Below are 24,070 nucleotides of genomic sequence, written 5' to 3' on the forward strand. Positions count from 1 at the left end.
AAAGTATACACAAAATTATATATTACAAACGTTTATTCTTAGTGACTTTTATTTCATGTAGTTAGGCCACTAAAAAATGTCAAAACGTTGCAGCCATTAGCAAATTTGATTTACTTATATAGTAATACAAATTTCCCAAGTCACACCACGAGGAGGTTGCTGCAAATAGTGACTCGCCCTAACTCCAACGAGCCCATCCACCCTTCCTTTGCAGAAAAACTCGACAACCTGCGGTAAACATCATCGCAGTCTATTAACCGTTTATTCCAATTAGAACGAACGGTTTACAAAAAAGTGGACCTACCCGAAAAAGAGGTAGAGGTGCTAACCATCCTCTAAACTCTTTTAAAGCTATCTCTTAACTAAAACTTATACTAAACCCTATCTAAAATCTAAAAATTGAGCTAATCCCTAATGTCCCTAGCTAATAAACTAGATAGGTAGGAGATAGATGTGTATAATCGCGTAATTTATATGTTATTTAATGGCATACTTCTTAATAAAAGAAGAGCCAACGATAACGATAGAACGATACGAAACTATACAATCTCCATAACATAGGAGTTGTGCTAGTTTAATTACGTTGCACACCACGCCCGATTCGTCGTCTCGAGGATACAGGAAAAGGTAGAATCGTAAATGAAATAGAAACAATAATTGTGTTGCTATTCCATTCACACGCAAATTTTGTAGACGAGACAAAGCTAGGAAACTGCGTTTCTCTGCGTTGCAGAGATATTAATGTTTCTCTTGCTTCCGCTCATCTACAATAAGCAAAGATCCCTAATGGGTTACCGATTTTACACGTGTGATCCCTCCAGCCCAATTACTAAGAATTGTATTAAAAATAAAGAGGCTGTTGAGAAACAGCAGACTACATATCTGCCGAATCACCGCGTAAAACGGGTCATGTAATGGCGGTGCACAACTCAGTAATCTTTGAATTTCAGAGAATTCAATTATTACCAAGTGCAGCACAAATTGTATCTTTGTGATCGTAACGCTTCAGAAATAACTGCCAAAAGCCGTTAGAGATTTGACTGCGTCAAAGCAACAGGGAAAATGGCGGTGATTTCCGTTTTGCTTTACTTTCAAAAAGTATACAATTTTCACCTTACAGACGTGTAAATAGAAGGAAGCGAAGTATGAAAAGGGGACTTACGATCGTTCGGGAGTCACAATGAAACCAAACTGCACCACACGAAACACGCGGCGGGCGCGAAAAATTAACACTAACATATAGAACTACGCGATTACACGGAGTCTAGCTTGAACACGATACTATAAATTGAAACAAAATAAAAAGAAAGGTGAAAAGGATGATGGAAAAACGAACTATTATGATTAAAAAGAAATAAAATCAATCCGTGAAAGACAGAAGAATTATTGAACAAGCAAAACGACCTTTTACCACGATAGTTCAAGCTAAACTGAAATGAATAAGTCCAACGGTTGCCTAGGTGGATTGATAGTGCTGCCACCGGAAGTCGATATTACTACGTCTACTACAGGTTATATGTAAAAATAACCCAGATAAGTATTAAATAAGTACAAAATCATAGAAATAAAATGTTACAATATATTTTTATTTTATTTGTTATATGAATACGTTTATAATCTTCGCCAAAATGAAATGACGGAATAATTATTTCTACTTCTAAAGTAAAATCTTTTTTGTACTGCCTGATGGACGCGACATCTATAAATAATCTATGTAAACACCGACGAGAAAGTTCGTTGGTAGAAAAAAAGACGAAAAAAAGAATAGAAATACAAGTAGTTTCTGATTTCGTTCTTAGAAATATGTATTTACAATGTTTCCAGATATATAATTTGTTTCCCTTTTTTCTTACATTTTTGTTCAGGTTAAAATAAAATTACAACAGGTTGAGGATAAAAATGTAAATTACATTAGATGTTGTTTCGCAGGATATAATAATAAACGCAGTTCATTTCTTAAATTTTAATATGTTTTAATTACGCTGGAACAATGATAGTACTTACATGCTGTTTCCATCAATGGTATGCGTGAATGTAGCTTTTTTGTTAAAGATATAGGTATACATATAAGAAAATAGGAATTCGATTGTAGTTTTAAAACAAATATCAATAAGCTTCTGTTCATAATACCTAGGAAATGAGTATTCAGTTAACGATTTACTTTTGCAGTATTGACTTTAATAATTTTAAAAAAATTACTGAACGTTGCTTGAAACCCCTCTTAGATGTAAATTTGTATTAGGTAGACGAGGGGACGGATATGAATACCTGGAGAAATCCGGTATATCTTTTGTTCAGTTTTTGAGGAGGAAGTGTATACATTAACGTAGCCGTCTAGCTTCTCTTTCGGATTCTAAGAGTGTTAGAATGTCTCCTTCTCGTACAGGACCCTTTACATTTCTGATTAACTGCCGATTTTGTTCGTTCAAAAATTCAACTTTGACTTGAGTACATTGTCCTTGGGATCCTGTTCTGCCGAGGACCTTCACTACCCTTGCACGAACTATAGGTTTCTCCATGACTTTAAATTTTCAAACTATTTGAAACTCTGATGCGTTGTTGCACAGTGGACTGTGACTTCCACAACGAATTCTATAAACTGCACTTACCAACTTAATTACACAATTTCTAATAGAATTTGAGAATATATATATTCAATAATATTCGAAATACTTATTATGTGATAGAAAACATAGAACATTTGTAGAGAAGAATTAACGTTACAATTTTGACAAGCTCTAGTGAAATAATTAATTTTCATATTTTACAGCATTCTAATCTTAAATTGTAACAAATGAAAAACTTAAAGACGCTTTACTTTGGCAGCATTGCTAAAAGCAAGCTTAAAATAATTCTATTCCTCCATTAGATTGGTCGCTTATGCACCACGTGCTTCTGACGAATTCTTTCGGTTACAATTTCGAATTCTATATTTCAAGCGCACTAGATAGATCCGTTATCGATATCCAGTACAATTACATTTTGAATAAAGGTAACATCGTTGTGTTTTTACACATTATACAGATGTTTTTATTCATTTGTGCTTTAGTATAAACGTGTCATTCTTTGCTCAAAACACGAAATATTATATTGGAAATTTTATTTCGCAAGGATTCGTAATATCCTCCTTCCCGCGTGTACATATCGTTTCTCTTTTTTATACACATATTTTTATTTGTTTTCGATATCGCACACACAAACGCACAGCCTTACACACGTATACTTTCTTGTTTATATAAAATTACAATACTTGAAAAAAGTGTCATGAATTGTATGCGATACATGGTCGGGCAATATACATACATTGTACATTGTACGTGTGGAATATGTGTCCTAAAAGCGAGAACGTCTTAATTAATTCTTTTATGCTGCGTATCTACATTATGTATATGCAAACGTGATATTATGCTATTCAAGTTCTTTAACAGCAGTTTGAGAGTTCTGCTCGCAAGATGGTCACGTGCAATTAAAAATTTGCTTGTTCGTTATTACAGTCTCAATTCTCGCGAGCCTTGAACACAATACGCGCGGATTCGTGTAAACCTAACATTTTGTTCGTGTAAACCACTAAACCTAACATTTTACCATCTTTACATTTGTTAATAATTCATTCAATCGCGAATGCAATTACGCAGCATTATACATAGAAAAAATAATCAATAACTTGTGTCATAAGAAACAATGAACCGATAATAAGAATGAATGGTAAACGAATATGAATTTTATCCAGTTTCAATTCATCGTACCGATATTACGTATGCTTAAACCTTGGTTCTGCATAATATGTTGATATATATTTTTATGAGCAAAACTACTAAGAATATAGAGCTGACTATAGTATGGTAGAATTAAATAGTTTATTTTGGTTTTTGAATATTTTACTTTTGTTATGTTATAAATGCGAACCAAGGTCTAAACAGATATTCCACCCTTTATTTTCAAAACATGATAACAGTATACATGGTAACATAACTGTTATCTTATTGTATCTATTCAATTTCGATGTCCTATTACTTCATGTTTATTAATCCTTACATTTATACCATTTTATATGTACATCTCATAGAGCTTGTCTTTAAACACCAAACAATGTTTGTCGATACTGAATCACAGACATTCCATATTATTATTACTAGAATGCATTTGGAATGAAATATAAATGATCATATGATATCCAAATTTATGGTAATGTCAATTTTAAACCTTGACAATTTGATTATGGTATAACGTTTATTATTAATTGTTTTACCATGGTAAAATTGAAATAATAACAAAATATTCGCACATAGATACATACTATGTATACTGCAGTGCGTCGTTGTCTCTTGATTATATGTTTGGTTAATTTGCTTATTTACATATAACATTAAGTAGAAATATAAATGATAATTATACAGCAAATTTAAGAATAAGAAAATTTTTGGCCTACTCCTGTCTCTATCCTTATTTCATGATTCACAAACTGTTTCTTTGCATACTGTATTAGCTGTATGCAAAGTCACCGGTTTAACACCGGTTTGTCGTTCAATAAACAGTCTGATAATTTATGATCGAATTAATTCTTAAATTCCAATAAAGAGAAATAGATTGATATCTTGAATGATATTACATCGAAAACAACTTGTCTAAGAGTAAAGAACAACTTCCTGGAAAGATTTTAAACATATAGAATGCCTGTAATAAGTACTGTCATAATTATGTTGCAATTACATTAAAGGTAATAAATATACATTGGAATACAATTAATATAATTCGCCTCTACCATAAAGATAAAATACGATAATAAGTTTGCTTTAAACCAAAAGTACTAACAGTATGTCAGATTTATATTTGATATTGAAATATAAAAATATTTATATGATAATACTTTAATCTACATATATTATTTCTTCCCAGAATTGAGAAACTCATCAAATATCTATAAGAGAGTAAGATTATTCTGACCCCAACCGTGTGATTACATATTATGATTATGACATAACTACGTACATATTACGAAACGCCATGAAATGAGATCTAATTTAAGTAAGTCAAAAAAAAGTCTATAAATTTTTTGTTTTGTCCTTCCGTTTTTTCTTTTTCAGTCCTTGAGTAAATGAACCCGTAGCGATAAGAACAATGCATAGGCCGTGAACAAAATTCTTGTAAAAGTTCCAAAAACCGAAATAATCCTGTTAAAGTCATACTCACATGCCTAATTTGTTTTTTTTTCATTTTTAATTCTAATTTTTTCTTTTCTTTCTTTTTTTTTAATAATATACTCCCTTCACCTCGTTAATTAAACGACTATATCGTAATAAATATAACAATGTTCAGCATTCCAGACTTAGAAGCAAACGCACAGGCAGCTAGTGATTGGTCAGGTGTGAGCTTTTTACAGTATATGTTTTATCATTTTTTCTTTATCGCTTAAACGTTATAATTATTGAATTATCTATAAATGGAATGACAATATGGATAAGGATTGCTCGCGATCTCGTAAGAAATCATTTAGTACAAATACGTGTTTATAGGTATCTCGCCGATATACCTAAGTATCGGACATACATATGTAAACTAATTTTTGGTACTTCAATGTTTTCGGCTAAAACTTGTTTTTGTCCATTAGGTTTAAACGATTAGTGGTCGTTTATCATCAATGGTATATCTTCGAGGTACCTCCCGCATAGACTAATCGTAAGTGAATGTAGTGACGTAAATATCTATAAGAACAATAAAGAATCCGTTCTAATTTTCGTGATTTGTAAATTCTATTGCTTATCTATCAAAAAAAGTCTATGCTGTCGCGTGGTGCACACGCGCTCGTTGGAGGGACCATGAGTCTTGAATGGGCCTAAGGCTCCTGGCGAGTTTGTAATAATTGGCTATAAATGTTTGCACTTCGATTGAGAATGTATAGTACCAACAGTGATCTCTTTTCGGTCTATTATCGATGATTTACAATTTCAATGTAATTCTGGCGCACTCTATTGTGTCAAAAATGCCTAAACTGTGTTCTTTTATGCGTACCATTCGTTTGTGTCTACTATTGTTAGTAATCTCACTTGATCGTATGAAACTACATACGTATCTCTTTGAGTTTGCGTGAAATATGAATGTTTTCTTCAACATTTACAATTTGTATTTACATGGCAGAAATTACATTAATTGCAATTGATATTGGAAATGCGTTATTGAGAATGAAGACTTCCTTTTAAACTTCGGTTCTTTAAAAAAAACTCGAGGTAATGAAGCACTGTACGCCCTTCATAATAGAACGTTTTAAAGGCGATTTTCTCATTTGCAACATGAGCGTGTAAATGAGATGATGAATTCCAGTAAGTAGAAAGTAGAAAATCTTAGTAGTTGACGACAAATGAAAAAGAAAATATTTCATCGCGCCATTTTCAGGCATGTACCTATGTTATGTTATTTTGATACATAAATGTCCGGGTATTTCTATTTTCAAAGAAAGAATCGAAATTTAGAATCGTAACCGCGAATTTCCGAAGAAGACTTGTCAGCTCTCGCGTTCGGGCTAGATTGAGGTAAAATGAATATTCCTAACACGATGACGACCAAGTGATCATCGATTATATTCGGCCACTGTGTGTTTTAACGAAGAGATCGTAACTTCAGTCTCAGTACAAAGTAGGCGATCACTCTCAAGGTAAGCAAAAAACCTGCCAATGCAACGGCGTCTAGCCAGAAGACAGCGTTTTGCATCGACATTTCTTCCAGGAACTTCGTCGGGCTCTTGAAGTGGCAGTAAGCGTCAGAACACTTGAGCTTAGCACGATTATAACCATATACAGAAATCATGGCACCTTCAAAGCTGTACCTGACATAACTCACGTATGAAAGAAACTTGAGATATTTTGGAATGGCATCAAAATTGACGAAGAAACCGGAGAACAGAATGATGGGCACTGACGATACAGGGCCAATAAATACTCCGCTCTGCAAGAAGGACAAAATTTGTCGTTTCATTAAGGCCCGAGAGATGACACTAAATAACACAAAAGCAAATTTTATAGATTAGAATATAAAACAGTACCTCTACACTCATCGCTGCACCTATTACTAAACCGATGGATTGCGAAACTAACGCTGTTAATATACATATAGTTAAATACATCATGAATCTATTTGTTTCCAATGGTTGCGACGTCATGAAGTATACGATAATGACGTATGCTATAGAATACACTATCTACAATAAAAATAAAAAACACGTTAATTGAAATGAGTGTTCATTGAAAACGTAAGTGTTGAAATAAAAAGTCTTATATGTACTTACTTGAAAGGGTACATCGGCTAAAGTTCTCGCAAGATAATAAGCTTTCACAGAATACCAGTAATTTAAATGCTCTCTCACGAATACAGCCATTTCTGTCGGAACTATATCAAAAAACGTTGTTAATACATATAGAAAGACAAGGCTTAAGTATTTATCGTGTAGTTCACTTACACGTAAGAATCGTAGGCATCATAGCAGTGAACATGAGAAACATCACCGTAAAGAAGACGCAACCGGCATTGCTCATTACCTTTGAGGCCTCATTGCCGATGTCGTAATAAATTGCACCAATGAGGAATCCAACGATTATATGGGAAATCAGCCTTACTCTCGTTAATGTCTACGATAAAAATGATAAAATATCGTTAAGCAAACGAAATATTACTATTGAACAAGGTTGTGTGCAAGTATACTAACCATGTCTCTTATTTGCGACAAGAATATTCTTTTAAGAAGGATCCAAAATTGGGTACAACTATTCGTTGGAAAGCCAACCTTTTGTTCTATACTCTCCGCACTGTCCAACAAAGAAGTCGTACAAGAAATTGGTATGTTGATTACTGTCCCGCCATTCGGTTGCTTTGTCACACCGTTTGGTATTAAAGCAGATTCAGATTTTGTTTCTTGTTGCGGCGATTCTTTTGCGATATCATTCGATACAGTTTGCACTGCATTTATCGTAGCTTGATGTTGCTGATAATTAGCACATCTACCGTTATTTACTGCCATGACTAATTTGTGCACGCATTCTCCGTGTTCTCCACATGCCACTTCCATAACTAAACGAAATTGTTTTTCCTTTTTTTAATGAAATTTGAATGTTATTCAAGTCTTTAACTTAATAATTGCACCTACCGTAATCCGCTGGATTATGATAACTAGGACATTCCAAGCCCATTGACGATAAAAAAGGTACCAGGCCACCAACGTTTCCTTGATATATACACTGGCCCTCGGCCAAAAGGTACAAATGATCGAACATTTCAAATAGTCGAGCGCTTGGTTGATGTATCGTACATATAATAGTTCTTCCTAAGATATCGCAGAAATAAAAACATTTATCAAGCAGTAGACAGCATTACTAACTATGAGATAATGATGATTTCATATTTAAGAAATTCGTTGCCACAATTACCTCCTCTGCTTAACGATTTGAGCAAACTTAAACATTGATAACAAGTTGAACTGTCCAAGCCAGAAGTTGGTTCATCAAAAAACATCACCGGAGGGTTGTTAACAAGTTCCAATGCAATCGATAGCCTTTTTCTCTGCCCTCCACTAAGACAGTGGGTTTGTGTATTGCTCGCGTCGCTTAGGCCGAGCGTTTCGATGATTTCTTCGATCTGCGTTAAACATTATTTCGTTCAAATTATTATTTTAAGTGATTCGGCTACTGTTTCTGCGTTTCATTTGTTTCCAGAGTTTCGTTTTTTTAACGTACCACCACTCTCTTTTCCCTCGCGCTGATGTCTTTTCCTAATTTTAAATTAGCCGAAACAGTCATTGTCTCATAGACCGTTAAATGAGGTAAAAGACGATCGTCTTGCATTATGTAACAGGACATCTTTCGAAATCTCCTCAGATTCCTGTCCTTTCCGTTTATCAAAACAGAACCACTCAAGTGAGATGTTCTGAAAATATAGAATACCGTGATGTTTTTTTTATTCAACTTGTATTTTTTTGTCTCTTAACATCATATAAATTGTTTGGAAATGTAACTCACTTGTAACCTGCCAAAACGTTCATCAGTGTACTTTTTCCAGCACCCGAAGGACCCATGATAGCGGTCAGTTCTCCCGATTGGAATTTACCGTTTACGCATTTTAAAATTGTTTTGTACCCTGCAACGTAAAACACCATAAGATTTATCATCTTTTCTTGCTTCTTTATTTTTTTCGTACTTTCCTATCTCTCCTTTTTTGTACAATATTTTGACAATTTATTTCATATTTCGCATTGACAAAATGGAGTTAAAATCTTGTAAAATTTACTTGTTCGTGAAGGTAATATATAGAAATTTCATTAACGCGCAGATTTCGCGAGTGCCTAGATTCTCTAGCTGTGGCCTCTTCACAACCTAGTCCAGTTGCACCTCTAAGGTACATTTGGGCCAAAACAGGAGATGATACAGTCTATACATTCCTATTGATTATTTCAGCTAGGTTATTTTTGAGCATATTTTTGAACAAAGTGTCTACCGAATGTGCTTCTATGCACAAATATTTATACATATCGTTCTCGTTCGTTATGTTTTTTACGTAATGTATTGTTCTTTCGAAGACCAACCTCTCTTTCTGCCTTCGGATACGCTGTACGCTAGGTTCTTGAACTCAACGTCAACCGGTGGCCTCTTCGGTAAATGCGTCAATGTTACTGCCGGCCTTTTGCCATCTTGTCCTGGACTATGGTTTGGTACTTTTCTCGCGAACATACTACTGCTACACATTGCAACTGCGGTACCATTAGACGCACTACCATTGCAATTGCAATGGAGATTATTTTGCGATCCACTGGAATACAAACAAGAAAATATTGCAGCATTCAGAAAGGACTCTTTTACCCGTATTTCAAACATTTCGAGCATTTCGGGTACCTCAGATAATTCAGCTCAATTGAAATAGCTTGAGGAATAGATATTTTAATTCAACAAATTAAATAACTGTTGGTTTTCGTTTTCACGAAAGCGATATTTAAGTCAAACTACCACAAGAAACAGTTCACTCTAGTCCTACTTTAATAATTGTTAGATTTTTAGTTTTCTTCTTTTTTACATTTTTTGTCTCGCTTTAAATATTTGCCCGGTTACGGTAAAGTTAGAACATGGCTAAGTCTTTTATCCTATGCCTGCGAGCGTGGCTTGCATTGGTGTAAAATGAATTTTAGAAGCTACGCGATGTTAAGCATACGACGTTCATCGCATCTGTAATTTCATCGCTCATTTCATTCTAGTTTTAAGGTTTCAACAAAAATAAGGATTAATCGATATCGCGATCGTATGTACTGTTACCAAAGGGATAATCAGTTAAATTTTCGTAAACAAATTCGAACGATTTTGTGTACTTATGAATATACATTAAATATAATTACCAAAAATCTGACTTCGTTGATTTTTGCTTATATTTTTATTTTCGCATCATTTAATTCGAATGCAATGTGTATTTTTGCGAAGGACCACCTGAAAAAGTCAAACGTACCAATACTTTTCCCATATAATTTAACAATAAGTATCTAACCTTAGTTTAAAAACTTTGCGCAGTTTTACTTTGTGAACGACAAATTATATTGATGCTTTGTGAAAGCCTTAAAGCGATCAATGGGAAGACCTTGAGATCCGTTTTAGTCGTATTTGGGATATATTAGTTCGCGTGTTCGATGTTCACTCCATGACCGCGATGGTCTTTGTTATACATTCTCAATCTAATATATCCAATAAAATTCTGCTTGGTATATATGAATAGAAAAGAAAAACAGATAAACTCAAACTAAACTAAAATCTACGATTATCCTTCCCTATTATTAGGTACCTATTTAAGAATGGTTATTCAAGCACACAATTAATCACCAAAGTTGGATCTAAGAATATCTCGATCTAAAAATGAACAAAAGTTGATTGTACTACATATGTATGTAAAACTTCAACATCAATTTGTAGCATTGAATCCTCGATGAAAGAGCAGACGATTATGCGTATACATTATACATTGATCTCCTGCCAAGGTTCAGTAAAATAAATAATTTTTGAGCACAGAAAATATTAAATGAGGAGCAGTATTACAATATAAACTGCTTAAAAAGATACCTTTGAAACGTAATATTAAAACGACGTTCATCGAAAAGAGAGTAACCTTTGTAATCATGCTATCCAATCTTTTTTGTAGAAAGATTTGCACACGATGTAGTTTATTACGCAACTATCAGTATCGACTACATTGTCTCTTATTTACATTAGTTATAAAGAATGTATCGATGCGAGACTATCAGAAAGCTTAATCGCCAAAAGACATACTCGTTCTTATATTTTCGTTTTTTAAGGGAAGCCCGTACGAACGATTGACAGAATTTAAAGTAGACTTGCTTTTTCACCTCCTACATATAAACTTTTTGTTAGATACATCGAAGTCGAAGTCATTTGAAATCCAAATGAAACTTTCTAAGAATTTATGCTTAAAAAATTGTTCAAGTGCTCTATCTCTATCTTTTGCGTAATGATTAGCGATTATGTAGCATACCTAAGAACAGCATTGTTCAGACTTTCCAAATGCAGAGAAGGTGGAGGCGATTTAATGGTCACCTGATGACTTCCACCTGGAATGAACTGTACCTGTTCATCCCCACTGTATCTAGATCCTCCTCCACCAGCCAGAGCGAGATTCTTTAAATCTGCCATCATCTGTTGATGCTAGAACCATAAATTTGCCAATTACATTTCATCCCGTTGTAAAAGTTACAGTGATTATAATTTGTTTAAAAATTGTTCCTAGCGTCGATCTACTGGTGGATATTGATTAGAATTGCTAAATAAAAGAATGAATATTTTTAAATAATCTGGCAGCAGTTCCTTTTATGTAAAATATCTTGTATTATTTAACATTATTTTATAATAAATAATGAATAAATTATAAATAAATGATACTTATTATCAAATGAACGTAAAAGGATATGGCAAGAATTTCTGTGCAACGCTTCAAAAGTATTCTCAGGATAACATCCATGAATCACACGCATTTGAAGCACGAACTTTGGAATGGTCGAAACGAGTTTGAGAACAAAGAACTTTTTCCTTCTTGCCTGTAGAGCAACATTTTTTTCCTTTTTAGGACTTATTGTCACATTACTAGACGATAAATCCTAACATTATCTGTCGCATGGACAAAAATGAATAAATCTTATTCTAATCGATGAACAAGGGAAGAGATATTAAATTCAGACAAAGAAATATTAAATTCTCCCTTTCAAGTTCATTTTAACTGTAATTTCTTGCCTTCTAAAGGAGAGAACATTCATTCTTCTCTTACGCCTGATAATGATAGAATGAACGAAATTCGAACACACGTGTTATTTTCGAAAGATATGATAACGCACCTGTAATTATCGGACAATATTACAACTGAATTGAATTTTATTGATTAGCGATGCGATAATCGAGTACTTTATTGTCATCTAGATCGAAAGAACGAATTTTCAATTAGATATGTATTAGATGCGATAAATGAAATAACCTGAAATGAAATAACACATGCTAAATATTCCGATAGATTTCAAAACATGTGGTTCAGAACATACAAATATATGTTTCGATGAATTCAATTTCGATGAGAATGAACGCTTGTTGCTACAGGTGGTCAAATCTTAATCGCTAATCAATCGATCGATCGACATGATCCGTAAATCGATAAATTTTTAATTGAACGTCGCTTACAATTGTTTTTACAAGATACCTACACTTACGTATCTATAGATTTAACAAGTAAATGAACAACCTTCGCATTAGAACAAGTTATCGTTGGTAACGATCGATCGAGCCATGATCGTTACAAATACTCGTTTAGATGGTTAAGAATCATATTTTTGTCATTTGGCCAACAAACTCGTAGACGGATTATGATACTAAACTTTTCTGCATAAATCGGTCGCGATCGTACAGGGTCAATGCCCATTGCATCTCAGAGCATCGCGTTACTCTCGACAGATCTTTAAACGAACCTGATAGAAGGGCGGCTATACTTGAATTCCAGCAAATGTCTTGATGAACACATGTGATGCGTAGAATCATTGCGATGAAGCATGCTTGTTACAACATTGATTCAACGCATACAACGATCTTTTTATCACGTACATATTATCAACATATATTTTACATCAAATTTATTTTGTTGAAATTTCATGAACAATTTTAACTCCACGTGGCCCAGCGAATCTACCTACATAGTTGCTTCTAAGAGGAATAAGATTGAGACGAACAACACCAAGAATTTAACCTTCTACATCGAAAACAGGCCGCACTGGTCTGCCAAGATCGAAACGAATGTCATCATTACCTTTCTTTGTTAACTCGTCTTTGTTAACTTACTGTGATTGATAATCCATTCTTTTTGTCGCATTCTATGATGCGACAACCGATTTACACGCAAGTGTGCGTAAAAAAAGTGAACTTCCTTTTTTTAATCTTTCTAACAATATGTATAATCCCATTCTATCACTGATATATATTAACTATACGATTATAAACATTGCAAGTGTTGCACTAAACATATCGAACATGTGTTTTAATGGCAGTCGCAAATGGGAGAAATATTAAAAAAGGCTGCGAAATTAAATGGGTCATCAGAGGTAATATGTAAAGAAAATGATCCGAAACCACACAAGCTTTGTGTCGTACTTGTAAAGTTATGAATTTTTTAGCACTGGAACTGGCCTTGATTTTATTTTGCTACCTTTCATAACTCTGCACTTTCGATTTCGATAAAATAGTGAATGAATAATAAGAAAAAGAAAAAAGAAGGAAATGAGGATTTACGAGTTGTGAGACAGGTAGACAAAAGGGGATGGGTTAAACCTTCAAGTAGGATAAGAGGGCTGCGCGTACAGTGTACGAGTTAAAAATTTATGAAAATGTCTGAAAAAGCGTTATGATCATTATAAATAGAGTGAACTCACCATCGGTCGAATATAAATTTAGGTATCCTAACAGCGTCCGAAATCATACCCCGATGATGACGCTGTGCATTCTCTGCCTCTCCGCCCTTTCTTTGATCGCTACACTATACACAACGGTCGTGTTTCACAAGAAAATAGTGATCACACGGCAATCACAGTAGAACATGGAGCAGCCTGATATGTACATAGGCTAGCTAGGCCGTAGTAAATCGCTACGATGCGTCTTTGAGCCTTGTCTTGGCTTTTCCAATGATCGATGAAAAGATTTTCAAATTGCAAGGCCGCATTCGTTTTCGAGGAAAGGGTAGTATTCGGTAGGATCGCAATTGTCTCCGTTGTGCGTACACGCATACGCGAAAATCGAATCGCGAAACAGCTAAACGATCCGCAGTACTGTATCCACTGACAGCAGAGAGAAACGATCGCAACACTGTCCAGAATCAGCTGTCGTACTATACACCACCGTTCGCCTCTACCAACCAAATGAACTGAGCTGTCCGACTCGAAACCAGGGACGACTACCGTTGTCGGAGCCCTCTCCCACTTGCATGTTTCTCTTCCGTCTCTTGATTTCGAGGTCTTGCGAGATTCTAACCACGCGATCAGATTTGTAAGCGTTCTGCGCTTTACGTTATCCTGTCATTACCAATGACTCAGGATATTTTCTTCTATTCGCAATTACCTCCGACAACAATAAAATGCCATATGGAAGCACATTCATTTCCCTCCAGCCTATTTCCACTATTTTCTCTGATAGCTACAATTCTTCGATCTATCGCAATTTCATACGAAAACCGAAAATACCGCGAATACATAGGACTAACGACATAGAATCAGATGTAGGACATTTACTTCTTAATTAACTGACTCTGGCTGTGTCATCAAGTTGAAAAATTACGCTTTATTCTCTTCCTTGAGTTCTTTGAGTTTTTTTAGGAGAAGGAAAAACCAATGACTATGAATTTATATTGAATGCTATTTTTCGAAGGCGGATGTAATGATATGATGCCCGATATAATGATAGAAATAAATGAAACGGTAGAATATCTGTTTGTAATTTACGTGCATGATACGCAGCACAGTTTGAAGGCCAAGCATTAACTTTTCTTATCGGAGAGTCATGTTTGTGAATTACTCGAGGAATGATAGAGTTTTGGTGCGCGCGTTTGGAAGTTCTATGACAGTTTCAAAAGTCTGGCCGTATAGGTAGGGCTTGCAAACAAGGTAGCACGTTCCTGTATCTCCTCGCGCATGCACAACAATGTACCATATTGTCATAGGGTTGAAATTTCTGTGGACGGTTTTGCAAATTTCGACCATGTCGAAATCTATATTTCGTGGCGTGCAAAAGAGAAAGGGCTACATAGAGAAAGAGAAAGGAGCGAATTATATTAGAAGAATTGAGATAGGGAATAGGTGAACGAGTCGCGATGTTTCAAGAGGGAGCAAGAAAGAAACAAGCAAAGGAGAAGGGAGAAAGAGTTACCACATGCTGTGGGTCGATACTCTAGCACTAGCTTCACGCTCGGTACAGGTGTACCCGTAACTCGGTACATCTGTACCAAAGAAACGCAGTTCACTCATCGTCAGTGCAAAGAGAGAGTAAGAGAGAGTGAGAGAAAGAGAAAGACTAATGTATCCGTACCCAGACGATCGTAGACAAGGGCTACTGCACTTATGAATGAAAATCGAAGTTTAGGTTCTGTTCTGACGCAAACACATACATGCTTATCTACTGTCTCTCTGCATTTTCGCATGCATTTCTGCCGCTTTTAGATACTGTACTGCTATCGGACGGTATAAATCACAATCTCCTATGCGCGATTCTTCCATATCTTCAACGGATTTTTCTACGAGATGAATAACGCTTTTTCTACTTCTTACACAGATGAAACATCAAGCGTTTCGATGTTTTTCGTTACATCTGGGAAAAACGTAATATTATATTTAAGATTTTTCCTTTTCTCACAAGTCAAAGAAATTTGACTACATGATGCCTTGTTTTCGCTGGTGTCATCGTTTGTGGAGAACGCATCCAGTTTTCTTCCATTTTACTTCCTACAAGCAAACGGACTTTTTCTATAGATTTCTATCATTTTTACCAAAATTGTAGACACTAACTTTCGATTTTCAAACTACGGAAAGTTAATCTGGAGAATTGGAAACCCCGCGCTACATGTATTCTGCTAACAGCAGAATGTTTACTAAACAGCCACTCGGCAAACGTAGTCTTTTGCATACATGTCAATAGAATTCTAACGATAGTTTGTCTCTCGTTTAAACTGTTTGAAGAAGCTAATTATTGACTCACGTTCAGGAAAGTACGAATGACAATACAAATGTATAAAATAGAATGGTATTATGGCAAATAAGGCGAGTAATTGTCGTAGCTACCGCTAAGTTTTTTTTTTTTTAGAAAAAATATATAGAAATATGTATTTACACTGATAAATCTATGTTATATCGTTTATTGTCGAATAAAATGAAATAATGGACTTCGAGAAAGAAGTTATTTCGATGTTCTATTATTATTATTATTTCTATCGTTTTTGATAATACGGTCGAAGTTCGCATCCTTTCTCTGCGTCATTTAGTCATTATTCCGCCTTACTAAAGCGGGAACTGCTGTTATGTGCGGTACATATGCACTAAACTAAACAACATATTTATGTTGATCCGATAAGTGCGTTATAAATTAAATTACTAAATATTCTGTCTCATGCATACAATGACCACGTGACTAATCGTGTGTCGACCTATTTTTCACTGATTCCGTTCGTATACGCAAACGACTCGGTGTAATCAGAGGTATTCTTACGAGCCAATTTTTGGGTAATCGGCTTGTCTGTTTTGGTATTCTATTGTAAGAGAAGATACTGTTCAGGAATGTCACTAGAACGCCGAACATGCGTGTACCAAATATAACATAAAATAATAATTTCGTATTAACTTTCAGAAATTTCATATCATGTTTTGCAAGTTGAATAAAAATAATAAGTTTTAAGACTGTACCTAAATTTTAAAAAGTTTAATTCGTTTCAATTTTGTTATAATTTTTGATAATTGTTTTAAAAATTCTTCATCAACAAATTAATCATGTACTATAATTTTCTTTGTAATTTTCAAAGAACTTGTTTCATCTTACTATGAATCATTTACACGTGTTTTATATCTATAAGTAAATATATGTACAATGTAGAACAATGTCTTGAAATTATGTACCAATTTTTTTACAGCGAAGATTTCTTCAATTCTTGTTTCAAGTATTCTTCAGTTGTTTGGTTCACAGTAAGAAAATTTTCAGTAGGAATTCTAAGAAATATAAATACCTAAAGAAGAAAGTTTCTACTTGCATTCCACATCTTCAATTACTATCGTGCAATTACATAGGTACTTGAGTAGTATTTCGTAGTAGCTGTGAGTCCATAGAATTATTTTCAATGTTTAAAGTTACGCAATTTATATCTAAGTATGAACTTAGATTATTATTACGTTAAACATATATCACGTTAATATATTTAATTATGTTTCAATCATGATCATGGCAAGTCTGCGATTTTGGAGCGACAAATTATAAACGACAATTTATATTGTATTTTACCATGCATCTTTTCTATTAGGACGACCATTGGTATATATACATATATACACATATATGTATGTGTATTTCCATAATTAATTGGATTAAAATTACCTCTTGAGCATATATCGCTATCTAGTGAATGTTGCGTTGTTTTAATTACATAGTAGTATGTGTTTATACTATACTTATGTAGTTCTTGACATCACGGTCTTCAGTGCAACTGTACTTGATTTGACGTCTGAATCGCGGATAACAAATATCCCCTCTGACTAGATACATTAGAACAAAGGAACTGAGAATCGACTTTGGCTTTAAAGTGATTTCATTTCGACTCGTATATAGATAAGTAATGCTTATCTCTAAGTATTCTGATTTTAACATCTTTTGATATCACATTGAAGTTGTTAATTTGATCTTTTGATTATATGCTTAACTTGAGATAATGAGTAATATCACTTTAATCAATGAGTTGAACGGTAGTCAATTTTTCAGTGGTATTTCTTTCAAATAAAACGATACACGTGAACGAACTGCACAAATATGCATTAAAAGATAGCAATATTGCAGATGTTTTCAAGGGAATCTGAAATTGTTATCAAGCATGAAATTCTTTTATCATGCACATGTTCTTATCTTATAATTGTAAAATAAAAACTACTGTTTTGTAAAAAGGACCGGTTAGGTATTATATTCCTATATTTTCAATATTCATTTTATAAATATAATATACTATTTTATTGTGAACTTTATGTTATTGGAATATATACAAGATATATATTGCACTAAAATGAATGAATAGTGGTAATCATAAAGGTATAAAAATAAAGTTATATGTTATCGCATAAGACGGCGTAAGTGGATGTAATATAAGCATAGAAAGAGAATGCTGCACGGAGGCCTTTTCTGTCTTTGTCTGTCAATCAAGCATGATATTGATGCCGCTCGTTAATCTGTGTAACATTTGCATATTTACCGTACGAATGTATATACATTATTAGGACAAGGACACAAAGGGCCTCTATGCAGAGCTCTCTTTCTATTCCTGTATGTACCACTTTCTCAGCTCAGTCACGCATTTCATCTTTATATGTATCTCTATGGGTTGCAACAGTGGCAGTGGTAAAGGACTTTTGTGGTAGAGGTCGCGATTAAACATTTGTTCATAGGTAAGTAGAATGTTGCGGTTGCGATCTTTCAACGTTTGTCATGCAAAGTTCATATCCATCAAGAATATTTTACGAGTTATTTGAACTATTACGAAATGTTTTACAATTTCTGGCCACCGAAGGTATATCCGAGCCAACGACGAAATATCTCGTTTGTTAATTGTGATCAAAATAACGCTAGAGAAAGACAGTTATTCTTGTAAGCAGTAGCTTATAGATACATATATGATTGCACGAGTGAACAAAGATAATAAAATAGAGGAAGAAAGAAAGTGAATTTGTGGACAGTAGAAGGAATGCGACGAAATCAGCCATTATTAGTTCAGGCTGCTGATTTATACAAAAATACACCTAAAATGTTTGAGCCGACAGAACAGGGAAAGGTAAGAAACACTTGTGAGTTCCTGCTGTCTGTATTCATAGTTTAATCGAAACACTCTGTCACTATCGTAAATGACGTAAACATTCAAGTCACATGCAATAGTTATGGTACGTCAACAAGAGTGAACAAAACTCTATGCGGAAGCATAATTCCTTAAATATGATTCGTTTCCATACCTAAGTCAGTTATAGTTGGGTATCATTATATATTTTTATAAAATTCGTATACTTTGTATAACGATGACCTGTGAGTGAGGTTATGTCCTTGCTATCATACGCATCATATCATAGAAGCATAGTACGTTATGCTCGTTTTACCCTTATATAGGTTTTATAGAATTATTCTCATTTAGTATTAAATAATTTGATATATTTTATATTTGTATGTATTGCATAATCAATTTTTAATCAGGATTTATGCATTCATACGGGAGTTGTACTACGAAGTGCAAACACAAGGGAAGATGAGGTTCACAGTCTAGGCACATTAAATATCGTTGAATATGTAAGTAGACTTGATTTAGACTAAGATTTATTACTTTAAACAATATAGAATACTTTTCTGTAAAATTGCAGAGTTTTGGCAAATGTATAGAATGGAAACCCATAGAAGACTCTGTAGTATCAGAGAATCAAGATCAAGACCCAGAATGGTCTTTGGTAGATACTCATATCAGACGTACACGTACTTCATCGGAAGGACCAGATTCTTTTGGGCGTACAAGGACTGTTAGAATTCTGTTCTCAGATTTAAACTCCTTTCGTGTAAATCATGGGGGGCAGCAACTTATATTTATGCAAAAGGATGGTACTACCTATGTTGCCTTCTTCCAGCTATCTAACGCTGAAAGTTTTGTAAATTCTCTAAAAGGATTTATTAAATTTGTAAAGTCTCGTACAAACAGAAATTTATACATTGTAGTGGATGAGGTCCAATCAGTACTAAGTAAATCATTTGCTGAATTGGACTTATTTCAAGAGAACACTTCAGATTATGTTTGGAAATTTGTAAAAAATTTACATAACCGTCCATATGAAACAACATTGGAAGCATTTAGTAAACTGGCAGATATCTGCTGTAAGTACACAAATGAATTGTGGGATAGGAGAAATATTATTTCTGCAATTTCTACTATTTTTAAACAATTTTGTATAACTTTTAAATTACAGTATACAAAGACCCTGCTAAACGTCCAGTCGAAGAAGCAGTTGCAGATATATTAAATAATTCTTTTACAATTGATGTTCCTCCTCTACCAGTATCGATAGGTTCTGGGGAGGAATATGAAATGATTGGGGAACATGAATTGGGTGTAGTATTACCCCCAAGACCACCTTGTCCAAGAGGTATGGCGGAAATAGTGTTGTATCAAATTATATCGTCAAAAGTATATAAATATACGTGATTATATTAGGTACTCCACTGTCACAAGAGCAGTGGAACAAATATAAGGATCCAGAAGAAAGAATTTTAAATCCTCAAGAAGTGAAAGAAATTATTTTTCATGGGGTTTGTATATATGTAGTTTAAATATATATATTAATCGTTTTACATAAATGGATTTTATAAAAAAGAAGAAACAAAGAAAGGAAGAAGCACAACATAGAATTTTATTTGGAACATCACTGATTATTTACACATGTGTATAAAAAACAAATTAAACAGATTATGAAATTTTATAGGGTATTGTACCATCATTACGTTTCGAAGTGTGGAAATTTTTATTAAATTATTATCCATGGAATTCTACGCATATTGAAAGATTAGAACTTAAAAAAAAGAAGACTGATGAATACTTCATGATGAAGTTACAATGGAAGTCGATGACGCCTGTACAAGAGAATAATTTCTCTGATTACCGAGATCGAAAGAGTTTGATAGGTAACGTCATAAAGTATTTAAATAGTAATTTACGAAAATATATAAGTTATAATATTTGAAAATATATAAATTTTAGAAAAGGATGTGAATAGAACAGATAGAACGCATCCGTACTACTCGGGTGATAACAATCCTCATTTAGCACAATTATATGATATTCTTATGACCTATGTAATGTACAATTTTGATTTGGGATACGTTCAAGGCATGAGCGATCTTCTGAGTCCTATTTTATGTTTAATGGAAAGTGAGGTTGATGCGTTTTGGTGCTTTGTTGGTTTTATGAACAAAGTGGTATGTTTATTATAATAAATTCTGAATTGCAAACATTTATAGAAAATTTTAATCAATCATGATTATTATACACAAAACAGAGTACCAATTTTGAAATAGACCAAGCTGGGATGAAGGCCCAATTGTGCCAATTATATACTCTTCTGAGTACTACAGATCCACAATTAGCACATTACTTGAACAAGCACGATTCAGGAAATATGTTCTTTTGCTTTCGTTGGCTTTTGGTACTATTTAAAAGAGAATTCAACGCGGTTGATATAATGAGATTATGGGAAGTATTATGGACTGACTTACCATGTAAGAATTTCCATCTCCTTTTATGTGCAGCTATTTTGGATACAGAAAGAAATGTGCTTATGGAAAATCGTTATGGACTTACAGAAATATTGAAGGTAAACTCTAAATTATGCAATTATGAGATATTTATTCCTTAATTAACACATAGTACACATTGCAGCACATAAATGATCTTTCACACCATATTGAATTGCCTTGGACATTATCTAAAGCGGAGGGTATCTATTGTCAATTAATGTCAGTTGCGGACCAGTTGCCTGATAATGTTCGCGTAATAATTGGACTTGAACCTATGAATAAAACGTCACCAATAAGTGAAATAGAAAATGATGAAGCTTCTGGTCATAATCTCGTAATTGATGGAGCTGATGGAGCTGATAGTAATCCAAGGAGAGATAGCACAGAAAGCGGCAATATTAATTTTGAAGATAATGAAGTTTCGTTCGAACGCGGATTAAATTTATCGTATATGTGAGAACAGGATCGTTCGTTCATCATTATCTGAAGAGTGTTGTGCATCAATGTGTTGTTCATTACACAGTCAATTTTGTATCATTTATTACTTTTAAGGAACAACATTTGTAGTCACACTCTTCAAGATGAACGTATATGTATTGTTTGTTCAAACGGTGCAGCGATGCCTTTTCGGCACCCAACGAACTTTATCTTGCGCAAATGATTTCGTATTTTCTTTATGAAACGAATCATTTCGATCGAAATGTGATACTACAATCCACATTTTGATTGTTAAAGTTAGAATTCTGCACATGTCAAACATGACCTCGAATTTACAAAGTTATACTGAAAATAATTGTTAGTAGTGTTGAGTTTTGAGATATTTATAAAATTCACAGTGAGTACGTAAATATTATTTATCTATTAAGTAGAAGGTAGTTTCATACAACCAAATATTCTGTATCTTACTGATGCTTTTGATGCATATGAATTTGGAACAGAGAACAGAAAGGATTTACAATGTATTTTGACTTTAAGCAGTGTTAGTGCTTGTATCATCTTCATTTGAGTTTAAACGTCTTTCTTAAACCTGTATAAAGGCTTACAACTATACTGTACATTTCTAATAAAAGTCACCTGTTTCATCTTCGATATTCATAATTTCCTTTATTCATAATTTTAGAAATATGAAATCAACTTTTGGAATCTAGAATGGATTGCAAATATGTTTACAATTCTTATAAGAATTATTATCTAGTTGAAAATATTAAATTTGAAAAAATTAAAAACGCATCATTACAATCAATTGAGATTGTATATCTATAAAGTAATATAATACTTGTCAATAATTCACACATTGACGCTCATTATTGTAATATATATGTACTAGCTTATATTAAATACTTGAAGAATGAAATAGTTATATATTATTTGCCAATTATGATGCTCGTATTATAAAGTAATATAAAATAAATGGAAGATCTAATTTTGTGTTTACGAGGTTGATGTCTTGTCAGTCATAGCCATAATTTCCGTGGTTTTATATAAGTGCGATGATAATGATACTTTTACATATATAATTTCTTTTTTCATTGAACGAAACGGTTATAAGATATGGAATTTGTTGGTATAAAACGTGGGAGAAGTCGAAAAAAAACGAGAAATTTGAAAAAGCAACGTAGTCAACAAATAAAGTTTGAGGTTAAGTTTGCGAAACGTCGGGGATTGATTTCAGATCGTAATAATATTTTCGTTGCTAAAGAAAAATTAATTGTCAATACGATGCAAGCTAATTCTTTTTGGGAAAATTACACAGCTGCTCAAGAATGGCAAAAAAGGTTGGTCGATCTATTTATGCTAACTATACAAATTTACAAAGTTTATCAAAATTTTATCGAATTTATTCAAGAATAAAAATACTTGATTTGATATGATATGATATGATATTAATTTTAGGCATAGCATAACTTGGTGGAGAACACGGTGTATTGCGTTGGAATATGAGAACCAAATATTAAAAGATAAATTAAAATCTTTGGTATGCCAAAGCAGTCAACAGTATACATCACACAAACGGAAAAAGAGTGGATATAAGTACCAGAATGGAGAAGAAAAATGTGAAGAAACCAGATTTAACGAAGAAGCAGAAAATCTGGAATTTCATATAGATGAAGAAATGATGAGTTTTTTAGAGCAAAGTATGCGACATAAATTTGAATTGAAAAAATTAAGAGAATCTGAAACATGTATTAAAAAAAGAAAAGAAGAAGAAGAGACTATCCAAGGAGGAGCCACATGGATGCATGCAAGAAATAGTAACGCAAAATTATTATATGGTGAAGCTAGCCCTACGATATTAGCAATGGAAACTGCTCTTCAAACTACGGTTGATAGACACAGAGACAAAGCAAAACCTCAGTATTGGCCAATTATTCCTTTAAAACCATAAACACTAGGATCACCTACATATGTTAAAAGATATATTTTGTAAAGAATTAAATACGATGAAAATTTTTCTATTATTCCTGTTTTCTAATGTACCAGTTATCCAAGGATGTATTTTTCTTTGTACA

The 24,070-nt window shown here is 33.6% G+C and overlaps 4 protein-coding genes across 9 annotated transcripts; 2 read left to right on the forward strand and 2 right to left on the reverse strand.

The window, feature by feature from the left end:
- Positions 1-15: 15 nt before the first annotated feature.
- On the reverse strand, positions 16-2,776 carry LOC138181733 (small ribosomal subunit protein eS28). Its single transcript, XM_069116852.1, has 2 exons — positions 2,269-2,776; positions 16-2,130 (listed from the first exon to the last, which is right to left on the reverse strand). The coding sequence occupies exon 1, from the start codon at positions 2,517-2,519 to the stop codon at positions 2,322-2,324; it is 198 nt and encodes a 65-aa protein (XP_068972953.1). The 5' UTR covers positions 2,520-2,776; the 3' UTR covers positions 16-2,130; positions 2,269-2,321.
- Positions 2,777-5,198: 2,422 nt separating this feature from the next.
- Atet (ABC transporter expressed in trachea) lies at positions 5,199-14,501 on the reverse strand. Of its 2 annotated transcripts, none has more exons than XM_069116831.1 (12): positions 13,937-14,501; positions 11,509-11,678; positions 9,566-9,789; positions 9,003-9,120; positions 8,721-8,910; positions 8,415-8,622; positions 8,135-8,311; positions 7,697-8,058; positions 7,451-7,619; positions 7,280-7,380; positions 7,037-7,192; positions 5,199-6,939 (listed from the first exon to the last, which is right to left on the reverse strand). In XM_069116831.1, exons 1-12 carry the CDS (start codon positions 13,937-13,939, stop codon positions 6,595-6,597), a joined length of 2,223 nt encoding a protein of 740 aa, XP_068972932.1. In that variant the 5' UTR covers positions 13,940-14,501; the 3' UTR covers positions 5,199-6,594. The 2 variants fall into 2 exon arrangements, with proteins under 2 accessions (XP_068972932.1, XP_068972933.1); XM_069116832.1 differs by lacking the exon at positions 13,937-14,501 and adding an exon at positions 10,367-10,454 and having other exon boundaries at positions 11,509-11,631.
- Positions 14,502-18,585: 4,084 nt separating this feature from the next.
- Positions 18,586-22,649, forward strand: Tbc1d15-17 (TBC1 domain family member 15/17). Of its 5 annotated transcripts, none has more exons than XM_069116473.1 (9): positions 18,586-19,068; positions 19,479-19,571; positions 19,643-20,144; positions 20,237-20,413; positions 20,482-20,576; positions 20,750-20,948; positions 21,025-21,242; positions 21,323-21,637; positions 21,703-22,649. In XM_069116473.1, exons 1-9 carry the CDS (start codon positions 18,982-18,984, stop codon positions 22,015-22,017), a joined length of 2,001 nt encoding a protein of 666 aa, XP_068972574.1. In that variant the 5' UTR covers positions 18,586-18,981; the 3' UTR covers positions 22,018-22,649. The 5 variants fall into 5 exon arrangements, with proteins under 5 accessions (XP_068972574.1, XP_068972576.1, XP_068972575.1 ...); XM_069116475.1 differs by lacking the exon at positions 18,586-19,068 and adding an exon at positions 19,079-19,174; XM_069116474.1 differs by lacking the exon at positions 18,586-19,068 and adding an exon at positions 19,230-19,364.
- A 148-nt stretch (positions 22,650-22,797) lies between these two features.
- LOC138181557 (gem-associated protein 8) lies at positions 22,798-24,019 on the forward strand. The gene is made up of 2 exons (XM_069116478.1): positions 22,798-23,335; positions 23,454-24,019. Exons 1-2 carry the CDS (start codon positions 23,112-23,114, stop codon positions 23,944-23,946), a joined length of 717 nt encoding a protein of 238 aa, XP_068972579.1. The 5' UTR covers positions 22,798-23,111; the 3' UTR covers positions 23,947-24,019.
- Positions 24,020-24,070: the final 51 nt, after the last annotated feature.

Source organism: Bombus flavifrons, chromosome 7 (assembly GCF_040668555.2).
Source record: "Bombus flavifrons isolate JBK064 chromosome 7, iyBomFlav1_principal, whole genome shotgun sequence".
Lineage (NCBI taxonomy): Eukaryota > Metazoa > Arthropoda > Insecta > Hymenoptera > Apidae > Bombus > Bombus flavifrons.

Coding starts and splice junctions, on each gene's coding strand:
- LOC138181733 (XM_069116852.1), bottom strand. CDS start 2,519: ATGGAGAAACCTATAGTTCGTGCAAGGGTAGTGAAGGTCCTCGGCAGA.
- Atet (XM_069116831.1), bottom strand. Junction 8,312..8,414: donor CAAATCGTTAAGCAGAGGAG/GTAATTGTGGCA, acceptor GCGATATCTTAG/GAAGAACTATTATATGTACG. Junction 7,381..7,450: donor GATGCCTACGATTCTTACGT/GTAAGTGAACTA, acceptor TTTTTGATATAG/TTCCGACAGAAATGGCTGTA.
- Tbc1d15-17 (XM_069116473.1), top strand. CDS start 18,982: ATGCGACGAAATCAGCCATTATTAGTTCAGGCTGCTGATTTATACAAA. Junction 19,069..19,478: donor AGCCGACAGAACAGGGAAAG/GTAAGAAACACT, acceptor ATTTTTAATCAG/GATTTATGCATTCATACGGG. Junction 21,638..21,702: donor GACTTACAGAAATATTGAAG/GTAAACTCTAAA, acceptor TACACATTGCAG/CACATAAATGATCTTTCACA.
- LOC138181557 (XM_069116478.1), top strand. CDS start 23,112: ATGGAATTTGTTGGTATAAAACGTGGGAGAAGTCGAAAAAAAACGAGA. Junction 23,336..23,453: donor GCTCAAGAATGGCAAAAAAG/GTTGGTCGATCT, acceptor TATTAATTTTAG/GCATAGCATAACTTGGTGGA.